General features: G+C 28.1%; 1 protein-coding gene across 1 annotated transcript; it reads left to right on the top strand.

Moving 5' to 3' along the window:
* The first annotated feature begins 8,975 nt into the window (after positions 1-8,975).
* LOC108482078 (uncharacterized) lies at positions 8,976-10,174 on the top strand. The gene is made up of 3 exons (XM_053028119.1): positions 8,976-9,213; positions 9,401-9,566; positions 9,655-10,174. Exons 1-3 carry the CDS (start codon positions 9,135-9,137, stop codon positions 9,881-9,883), a joined length of 474 nt encoding a protein of 157 aa, XP_052884079.1. The 5' UTR covers positions 8,976-9,134; the 3' UTR covers positions 9,884-10,174.
* Positions 10,175-12,129: the final 1,955 nt, after the last annotated feature.

Below are 12,129 nucleotides of genomic sequence, written 5' to 3'. Positions count from 1 at the left end.
TATGGGTTTTTTTTTAAGTTTTGTTAGATTATTAGTTTTGTGTTTAATACAATACACGAGTTGTTCATGTGTTTTATAAAACCATTATTATTTAAATAACAATATATTAATTAAAATTATTGATGACTATTTAGAAGATATAAACAACTTAAAAAATAGGCTTAACCCAAAAATTGATATCTAAATTGTCATTTTTCCCACATTAGTACCTAATCTATTTTTTTTCACGAAATTGGTACCTCCATTAGTCTAACCATCAAGTTTATTAAAAAGAAGGTTTTGCCCACAAATTAGCACTTAAACGATACTCATTTTCTTAAGTTGTTACCTAATTTTTTTTGTCTCAAATGGTACCTAATTATTCAAGGTAAATTAGCAATATATGCCATTTTTAGAAAATAATTAGAGTTTTAAGTCGATTTTTTTATATTTGGGGAAATAAACCAATTTTAGAGAGAGAATCAGAAAACATGTCTAGCAAAATGACTTTTCAGCTAAAGTGGTAGAAAGTGCGTTCTACAGGGTGTGCTTTCAGCATCCCTGCTACCATCTCAATTAAAAACTTTTTCCCAATGGTAAAAAAGTCCAATGGCAAAATTTTTTCCAATGATTAAGTGCATCTACTTTTTTTTTTCTATATAAACCCAAACCATTTTCTTCCTTTTGTATTCCAATCCCATTCTCCTTGTTCTCTCAATTCATTTATTCTCTCAATTCTCTCAACTTTTTAGTTTTCAATTTTTCATTCAATTTCTCTCAAAATATTGTTATTTTAATTTTTTTATTTTGTAATTTCTTTGTTTTTAATTAATTTTTCTAATGCCAATTCCATTTATTCGTTTGGATGACAAACACATTTTCGGCATCCAATTACAAATGGTAAGAAAATATTATTAAAATTTTTAATCTTAATTAAGTTCATTATTAAGTTCTTAACATTATTAATTTTATAATTTTTTACTTTTATATAATCAAGCCAAAGATTGGATTTTATAGACGTACATACACAATTTAACTAAGAGGGAACCGCATGTTATTGAACAACACTTATAAGAGGCGGGATTCTTGCACGTGTCTTGTGTGATCGGAGGGACTAAATTGGATCCTGCAGTTATCAATACTTTGTTTTGAAAAGATGAAGATTCAAGATACACACGTTTCATCTTTCATACATTGAGTGTACAATTACACTTGAGAACTTAACTTTACAACTCAGTTTATCAGTGGATGAGACAGTGGTTATAGGGGCAATGGGCATAATTGGAACATGCAAGTGACTTCATTATCCTTGAATTGAACTACTGGGATCATGACTTAGTTTTCACGACTTTCTCAAAGGAGAAGGCGAAAATGATTGTGAGTATTCCTTTACCTTTGACCCCTCAAATTGATAAGTTAATTTGGTCTGGATAGCATTTTGGAGTTTATTATGTGAGAACTGGCTATAAAGCTTTGGTTGAGCCATTAAATTTGGATATAATTGAGTTCAACACTTACAAACAGATTTGGAATTTAAATTTCTCACCAAAAGTTCGTATTTTACTATGGAAATTTGCTTGCAATTTTATTCATACACTACATAATTTACATTTTGGACGAATTTTATTTGAGAATCGATGCCCTCGTTGTCAAAATTATAGCGAATCTATTTGCATGTTAGTTGTAACTATTATTTTGCGAAAAAGGTTTGGTTAAAATTAAAGGTTCAATTGCTTGATGATGTTGCGGATGCAAATTTTTTCGAGTGGTTATAGTGGCTTTTTGAACATGCAAACAGGAAAAGAAAAGAAGACATAACTATTACAATTTGGGCCTTTTGATTTACGCAAAATAAACTCATTTAGGAAAAGGAATTGCAAAGTGTTGATGAGGTTGTTACCTTCATTCGTGGATACGGGCAAGAGTATCAGGATCTGGCCTCAATTTTAAAGCACCCAAACCCCTCAGCAATGGTTTGATGGGCCCTTCCATCTCTATCTTGGGTTAAGGTGAATGTTGGTATAGGTTACTCGATTCCAAACCAAAAAGTAGTATCAGATATCATTATCCGAGTTGAAATGAGTCAAATAATAGGTTATTCTTTTAGAATTCTTAACCTATTTAGCTTGATGTTTATGGCTGAAATAGTAACGATTTTTCGTGGTCTCCAATTTGCTCAAGAAATAGGCTTTTTGCATGTTTTTTTGGAAATCAATTCAAGGGCTGTTATACTAAAATTACAGTCAAAAGAGGATGACTATTCTTAAATTTGGTCGGTTACCTAAAATGTGAAAGCATTATCTCGAAGCTTCTCAACATGTCATTTTAACTTCATCCCTAGAGGAGGAAACATTATTGCACATGCAATGGTAGCAGAGGGTTTGAAAAACACAAAGGATTGGTTCTGGGTTGAAGATACGCGTTTTAACCAAATCAGATAATCATTTGGTAAATTTTGTAATATTATTGATGAGAAGTCTACTTAAGCCCATAGATGAAATTCTTTAATTTGCAAATCATTACTTTTGTATCATCAGACACAAAGTTTTCTAATTGCACCATATAAATGTATGATCAATGTTACCATTGAGAAACCATTAACTTAATATTCATCTGATGTAGCTTAAGGTCAAAATATTCCACTAAAGCTATTATAACCCTTTCTCTAGTGGACTTTTTAATGACATTCATTCTTGAGGTTGTTGAGTTTGTTCTTCTGGAACAATTACCTCATCTTGAATAGAGAGTTGTTTAACATTGTCTTATTGAGGTTCTAGATTCACTTCTTAATCAATGATAGGTATGAGAGTCTAAACATCATCAAAAGTGATAGTAGGAACTGAGTTAGAATCCAATTCCTCCTCAAAAGCAATGTTTCTAACCTTATTTCTCCCCCCAAACTCAACATCCTCAAAGAATGTTGCAATTCTTGTCTCAAAAATATTCCTAATTGTGGGATCATAAAATTCATAGCCCTTAGATTGCTCAGAATTTCCTTTAACCCTTAACTTTACAAACATCAAAAAAGTCATAAGTGATGTCATTTCAACCTTATCGTTTTTAGCAAAACGTTTCTCAATTTCATCAAGGAAACCTTGGCCTGAGTAATCTTTTCAGATTCTATGGCCTTAAAGGCTTCTAAAATGTTGTGCTTCATGATCATTAGACTCGTGCAATTTGAACGATTCCATCTCTCAAAATCCCTTTTAACATAGGGGGTGCTTTCCGCAGTGAGAGGTGCGAGTAGTTTTTCCTTTAGTGCAAGGTCTATGTTCATATAGCCAAGCACTATAAGTAAGTGCCTTTTCCATTCATTGAAATTAGCCCCATTAAGTATGGGTATAGAATTTATATTAGCAAATATTGTGGTAATAGAATATGAATTAGCTGAATATAGAACAAAAAATAAATAAAAATAAGCTCACATCAATATTCATAGTAAACAATAAATTCAGATAATGGCTAATCCCATCTCAAGATATCAAACACAACATTAATATCAAGTCTTTGGACAGTAATATTAACAGTAAGCGGTACTCTTGTTGTAGCAATCAAACATTGACAATAAACTATGTCAAACAATGAATTAATCTTTGGACTAACTTATTGCTCACATAAAATACCTTATAATTGTCACACATTTATCACCACAGATGTCGTTGTAATTCTGCCAAATATTAACTTACCTTTGGGTAAATTAATAAACGCATGAATCACAAAAACATATAATCATCTTAATATTTCAAATAAACTAATCTACACAAAAGAGGTCACTTTGGCGGTATTTTGTTTCAACTAATTTATTTAAAATATTAGACATCCTTAATTAAAAGCCAAAATCTGAATTTATTTGTTTCAAAATATTTACCTTAATTTCATCTTTCAATCAAATTAAAAGATAATAATAAATATTTATATATATATATATATATTTATCCCAAAACAACATACAATGATGTTGGCAAATATAATAATAGTTGAATAAATCATAAACCATAAACAACTTCACATAAGACTTCAAATTTAAACCAAAATAATTTGAATAAAGATAAACCTCATCTTAAGATATCGGACACTCCATTAATATTTCATCTTTGGACAAAATATTAATTTGCAAGTGATATCTTGGTGTAGTAATCAAACATTGACAATAAGAGCATGTCGAATAATAAATCTTCCTTTGGGCCAATTTATTACTCACATGTAAAACCGAATAACCGTCACATGTTTATCACCATAGTTGCACATGTAATATTATTAACCTTCACTTGGGCCAATTAACATAACTTAAGTACATGCACACAAACTTTTATATTTTAAAACAAAATAATTTATACAAAAAAAAATCATCACTTTGGTGACTTTTTGCTTCAATTAAGTTATTTTAAAATATATATAAACATACCAATATTCAAATTTAAATTTTCCCAATAGTCAAATGTCAAAACTATTTTTTTTTATTGCTTTATAGACTCTAAAATAACCCAAAATAAGTTTGTCTTAATAATGCAATAAAAAAACCGAAAACCTTAATTTTTTTGACTACTTCCTCTCTTTTTTTTTTGTTCCAAAATCATATATCAAAATCAAACAGAAATAATGTAGTGGTTCAAAGCCAAATAATTAACAAACACATGTATTCATAATTTTGGCATGGATGAAAACACCAAAACAATTCACGCATATACATGTATTCATAATCAAATAGAAAAACTTACCCTGAATTTACCATGTAAATCCAAAGTTGTATTTATAATTAAACAGATATTCACATAAATATTTAAAAATATTTTCAAGCCAATAAATCTCAAAAAAAAAAACAAAATCATAATAGTTGGCATATCCCACAATTCATACAATAAACCATATCATCATAATTTAACCAAATATTTGGAATCATAAGATGCTAGATCTTAAGATTATATAACCAAATTTAAAACCAAAATATTTAAATATGTATATAGTTGACATGAATTTGCACCAAAGCACCCATAAAATTGAATATATAACCATAACAAAATAAAAATAAAATAATTAACTTCAATGATATCCATCAAAACTTAATTTCACCAATTAAATTATAAAAGATATCTTATTGAATAATGGTTAAACGTCTGTTCACACAAACTATAATAATGCATTAATCCTCAAAATCATTGATATGCATATAATATATATACACACACAAATATAAAAATAATCTTGGCTTGCCTTGCATATTTTATGTAAACTCAAATTTATATCATAAAACTTCTTTATATGCAAAAAACTTAAAAAAATCCATAACCACAAATTATAAGAAAAATCCCAAATTATATAAAAGTCTTTATATAGGCAACTACATATGAAAATTCATAGCCACCATATTTAAAATAATCCCAAATATTTTAATTTTAGTGATTCCATAAAGACTAAAACTTACATAAAATAATTATAAAAGAAACCAAAAGTAATCATTCGTATATATGAATTGAATTCAATGGTGAATATAATTCATCATAAATAAATATAAAGGATGATGATTCCATATATGTTCAACTACAAACAGAAAATTTAAAATAAATAGTGCGAAAAAAATATATATTACCAACATTCATTTATTCGATTATCAAGTGAATTAACTTTCAAAACCAATTATATAACTCAATTGAAATTCTTCAATTGTAAAAAGTTGTAAGTCTGTAATTTTAAATTAATAATGACTTTAACCAAAAATTATAAAATAATTGTGTGAAAAGAAGATAAACAAATCTCACAAATCAATTTTTATCAAATAAATAAATGAACATTAATCTTTGAATAGCATATGCAAATATTAAACTAGATTATATTTATAAAATCATAAAACTTTATTTAAAGAATCAAAACCCAAAATTTATCAGAATCTCAAAGATTCAACATAATATATAATTAAAATATAAAATCTATAAAATTTCATGAATCAATTATTCAAATGAGGAACCTAAATCAATTCTCAATGATTCGATATGACAAGGCTTTGATACCACTTGTTAGAATTTATAAAGTAAATCTACAATATAACTTAATAAACCAGGATCTGTTATGTCAAATCATTAAGAATAAATCAAGAACAAAACTAGATGCGAAAGCGTACCTGAATCCATGGATTCCTTGAAACTTTCTGGGATTTGGGGATTTGATCTTCCAAATTAGCACACAAGAAATTTAGAGAATATCTGCTCTCTCTTTCCTAATGATGGAATATTAGAAAAGATATCTTGTGTATAATTTGGGGACCATAACCCTAATATTTATAACCTTAACATATTAGTTCTAATCAAATTCTAATTAGCCCATCATTAATTAGAATTTGATAATTAGAATTTGATTAGAAGAGTATCTACACATATTTGACCTATACTTTATTTAATAATTAAAAGCCCAATAAAATTCTAACCAAATTAGATCACTTTTAATTTGAGCTAACCTATCATGATAGTAAATAATAACATATAATTATCCTTATTATATATGTGATGTCTAAATTTTCTAACAGCAATGGCGGCAGAGGGTTTGAAAAGCACAAAGGACCAGTTCTGGGTATCTGGGTTCTATTCTTTGGATTGAGGATTTCATTTATTTATCAAAAGATAATTTCAATCTCCCTTTCTGACTCGCTTTCCATTGATGGATTTTAATTTTCAAGATGGGTTTGACCGTTTGGTCTCTTTCCTAGCTTGAAAGGGTTTCCTTGAAGAGTTTTAGTTTTCCTTTTAGTTCCTTTTGAGAATTATTTTCTTTCTTAATTATCATTCTTTTATTAGTTGTTTCAGATGTATTTAATGAATACTTGTTCTCATACCCCAATTAAATCTCTTAATTTTAATTTAGGTAAATTATTTTGATCTTTTAATTTTACTTTTATTTTTACACATGTCATTGTTTTATTAATTACAAATACTTATTTACTAAACAAAAATATATGGGATTAGAACTCTTTTAATCTACTAAATTTTTTAAAAAAATTCTTAACAGCAAAAGAATCATTTTTAAAAAAAAAATCGAATTCCACATCTATTTTTTGAACAAAATATTTTAAAATTTGCAGAGACATTTTTCATCCACTAATCATATAGAAATAAAAAAAGTTTTAAATATTGTTGGTTAATAACATATAAAGAGAGCAGACCTTTGTTGTTTTAAGCTTCTTTGTTTAATTAATTTTAGAGAAACGAGTTTGAATGGAATGTTACAAATGTTACAACTTCTTTAGCATGCAATTATTGTAAAATATATTCTATTTTAAAAATAAAATTAAATAGTGGATTAATTAAAATAAATTCATCATAAAATCTTAAGAATGGAACTTTGATGGGGGGTATAATACAACATTGTAACATGGTTGGTTTATGAGATCCGTCCAGGCTGCTCCACCTCAACTCCCACATGACAGGATTCCTTTAGGACTCCATAAATCCTGGCACCCACTACACTCTAACTTAACCTATAATTACAACAATTTTATGATCATTTACCTTATTCAGAGGGTTTTTTTCATCTCCTTAAAATAGATAATACTATAAATTCTTTTTAAAAATTATAATAAGGTGAGATTGTAATTGAACTCATCTACTAAAAATTAATAAATTAACTCTTATATATTTTGAAATCTACAAATTAATCTTTTAATAAATTTTATCATTAAGCGATAACATAGCACGTTAATTTAAATGGTTAATCATTAGTTTGACCTCTAGTTAAAATATAATTTTAATTTTTAAAAAATTCTTAACAATAATTTTAAAAAACTAAAATTTATCCTTTTACAAATCTGGGCAAAAAAATTAAAAATAAAACTTGCATTTTAAAATCATGAAATCTTGAAAAATTACAAATCTGGAAATATTAACAAAAAAAAAAACCATAGTATTGCTTCATCTTTTTCATTGTGGAACTGCTATTAGGGTTTTTTAATCATTTCATATTCTTTCACCTTCTCCTATAGCTAGTCTTTATAATCTACCACAGAAAAAAGTTGAAACCTTCTCTTCTTTAGGTTTTTTTACTTCACGAAATTCTCTTGGAAATCCAAATACGCAGTTTTAAGTCTTTAAACTTAAATCAAATTTGAAAATATTTAGTGGGTCTTTTAGATTGGGGCCTCATTTTTGTTGAAAACAACATAAATCATTTCATTTATTTTAATTAATAATTTTCGTAAAACATAAAAACATTTTCTAAATTAAAAAAAAAAAATCCCCTCAATCCCATATATTTTGTTTTACAGCTTAGTTGGTAATAACTTTTTGACACTAACAACTGCAAATCAGAAAGCATCCATACTTATTTGTATATATTTGGCTTTCTTTCCCATTCAGCAATAAACTTGAAATCAAAGGCCAATGTCTTTGATTTGTCCAAAACACTTCAAACATTAAAAAACGAAATTCTTACACAAAAACAACCATTCAATCTCTGTGTCAACATGCCATTAACCTATAGTTTTATAAGAAATAAATAAAAGATTTGGCAAAAATAATTAGTTGTTGATTGGTCCACATCATTGATTAACAAATAAATTTTAATCATGTCAATTTTTTTAGTACATTTTAAAAAAATAAAATATTATTTTAATTATAATCTAAAATTAAATTAATAATTAATTATTTAATAAATAAAATTAATAAAAATTAATTTACATATTTTAAAATATATAAAATTTATTATTATTTTTTTAAATAAGGAGATGGAAATACATCCCACCCCTATAGATGATTCCCAGTACTTTTACCCAAGTGGTGGCGAAAATAAATTCACGTTTGACACCTATGATAAAACAATTACTCGGTTTCACTTTTCGCGGTAAAACAACAACATTCGGCTTACTTCTAATTGCAACTTGTCCAACTCAATATCCACTTTTAACACTCTCCTCACCCACCCTAATATATCACACTCGCTATCTTACACTGTACGTTGTCCCTTACGTGGCCTGTCCTTTGGAGCGAGTACCTTTTACTTTTTAAGGTCCAGAGAGTTGAGAATAGTAGCTTCATAATTTCCACATAATAAAAAAGGCTCCTTTCCTCTCTCTCTTTCTCTTCTCTTGTTCCTTCAATCTACCAAAGAGGATTGCCTGTCTTTGGATCCTTCAAAATTAGAGTTGTATTTGACAAAAACAAAGAAGAAAAAAAATGGAGAGATTGCCTTCTGATATTTGTCTTAAGATTTTCTGTTTCTTGGATCATCAGAACCTTGCTTCTGCCCTACAAGGTTAGCCTACTAAATCAACCCACGATTTTATTTTTCTTTTTTGGGGCTTAGATTGATTTTATCTCAAATTCAAGATGAGAGGTTTGCTTGATTTCCTGAATTGTGTATCAAGCGCCTAAATTTGTGGTTTTCTATTTTTCTGGGTTATGAAATTCAAATTAAAGCATTGGGAATTGGGGTTGTAAAGTTTGCAGGAAATGGAAATTGTTGGGTTCGGATAACAAGCTATGGTGTAACCTATTCAGAGAAAGATGGGGAGTGGATGAAGCTGCATTTTTTGCCCCTCAACCCTTAGAATCCACATCTTGGAAACATGTTTACGAGACACAAGACCGATGTGATCGGATTGGATTGTAAGTTATAGTAAAACCTTTAATCTAATCCATTTATGGGCATTCGTAATTAAAAATAAATGATGATATGTATGTGTGTTGGGGGTAGGGGGCTGAAGATAATCAAAGAAGGGGGAGATTACTTTCTTGTACATCAAGGTAAAATCCAACGCTACCTGGGTTCAAGGATTAAAAGGAAAGGGGTGAAAGAGTGTGAGTCCAGCACAACATCGAATCATGTGGAGGAACCCTGTCGAGGGATTCTGGATAGAATACTCTTCTTCTTGGGCGACCTTGAAGCTGCTTCTGCTGATGCCAAACGTGGTAGGCTGCTCTGACTCTCTCCCAACCTCATCCACACTTGTACTAGTTTTTCTCCTCTATGTACGTAATGTTATTATTACTCTTTTCTTTTAGTTAATCTATTGATGTTTAAACTCAAATTTAGCTATCTTAAATTAGTTTAAACTAGAGCACTTCAATCCTAAACCTGAACCAACCTATGACGCCAGGTTTACATAGGATCCATACATATTCAACTTATTTGCTGTTACTGTATTCAAACTCAATGTGCAGATGGGATTTCTGGTGTAAATTAAATATTATTGATGAGATCATTACTGGAAAAATGAACAGTACAATGTTGAATGCTCATACGAATCATGAAAACCACAGTGCAATAACCATAAAATTTTAGGTTAAATTGCAAATTTAATCACTTATGGATTGTTTCAAGTTATGTCTTAGTCACCAAAGTAAATTATGATATAATTACTAACATTGTGGAAACTTAATATAATCGCTGAGTTGTTAGCTGCTATTAACTAAGTAACAATGTGGCAAATTATATCATTATTTCAGATATAAAAAAAATTAGGGAAATTTTCACAATTTCTTTTTTTTTTGTTTTTTCTTTTTGAGCAGTCTAATCATTTTTTTTCTTTGATTTGGATACACATTCGATCTCTAAATTTGACACATTTTCTTAAATGGGTACTTATGGTAGTACTATGATATTGTCGAAAACCTTTTTAAGGTATTGTCTAACAGAAAATATAGGTAAGAAATTGGTGTTAGCCAGCGAGTGTATTGGTTTTTCAAAATGTTTGCATCTGTGAGAGATTTAAGGGCAGGCAAGGTTAGGAGGCCTTATTCCAGAACACAATAGGGATGACAAAGTGGCTTAGCCTAATGCAAAAAAGCAGTGCAAATACATTTATAATAATCTTGTTTTTCCAAATAAAGGGATAGAATTATGGAGGCATAACCGGTAAGTTTTTTTTTTTTTTGTTTTAACATTTAATATGAAATAAGAGCAAGTTGAATTGCTAAAACCGAAAATTCTCTTTACCTGAAAATCCAGATTATGAATGTCTATAATTTTTTTGGTTAAGCCAAATGAAATACCTTCAACACTCACTTACCTATATACCATAAAATCTACATTAGAATGGTCGAAACATACTGAAATCTTAATTAAAATGTGATACTAATTAATACTGGGGCAATACGTACCACCTACCAAACAATTCTCATTTGCTTCATCCAACACCATCTCTCCACTGCATTTGTCCCTACTGCCCTCCGCTGTCATCGCGGAACTTATCTAACCACTATCTCAATGTAACCAAACCACCTGGAATTAGTATTAATTATTAAAGAACGATTATTATTTGGTGGCTTTGTAAAAAAAAAAAAAACTAATAATAAATTAATGTCTTGTAATAAGAAGACATAAGGGTTATCCGGTTTTATAACTCCTTTCATTTTATATTAGAATATGATTTAATATTTGTTACAAAAGTTGTAATATTGTTTTTAATTATAATTAGTTTATTTTTTAATTCTTTAATGAAATTTCTATAGAAATGTTTTTAAGTGATTTAACTCAAATAATTTTATATGTATTATAATATTTCTAAAAATATGTTTTTAAACTTAAAATAATTCTAATTATTCAAAATTTTGAATTTTAAATAATTTAATTTTAATATTTAAAAATCATAAATTTGTAAATGATGATTTTCAAATTTAAAATTTTGCAACCCAAATCTAAATCTAAATTTTAACTCTCAAGTGTTAACTTAAAATTTTGAGGTAAGCTATTAGGATCATCACCCAACTTTTGAATTGGTTCTATTTTAGTCATTCAATTTTTAAAATTTTTAATTTTATTATCAATGTTCAACTTTTAGTCGCCCATAGTTAAATATTTAATGGAAAGTGGACGTGGGTATTTTATTGGGTTAATAACAACTTTAATCTTTTAATGTTTATACATTTTATCAATTTAGTTTTAAATTTAAAAATTCAATAAATTTAACCTCCAATATTTACAAAATTTGTTATTTAATTTTAATTCCAAAACATTCAATAATTTTAGTCTTGAACGTTTATAAAATTTATCAATTTAATTATAATTCTAAAAGTTAAAAAAAGGGAAAAATGTTTTTGGATAAAAATGATAAATATGATTTTAAAAATCCAAAATATTTTTAAAAATGCTTTGAAATTTCTCTTCTTCTAAGGTTTATGTTCTCATCATATATCCCATCTTCATTCCTCTGCTTTGAAATCCCTTTAA

This window comes from Gossypium arboreum, chromosome 1, assembly GCF_025698485.1.
Source record: "Gossypium arboreum isolate Shixiya-1 chromosome 1, ASM2569848v2, whole genome shotgun sequence".
Taxonomy (NCBI): domain Eukaryota; kingdom Viridiplantae; phylum Streptophyta; class Magnoliopsida; order Malvales; family Malvaceae; genus Gossypium; species Gossypium arboreum.
This window is presented reverse-complemented; position numbering and strand designations above follow the sequence as displayed.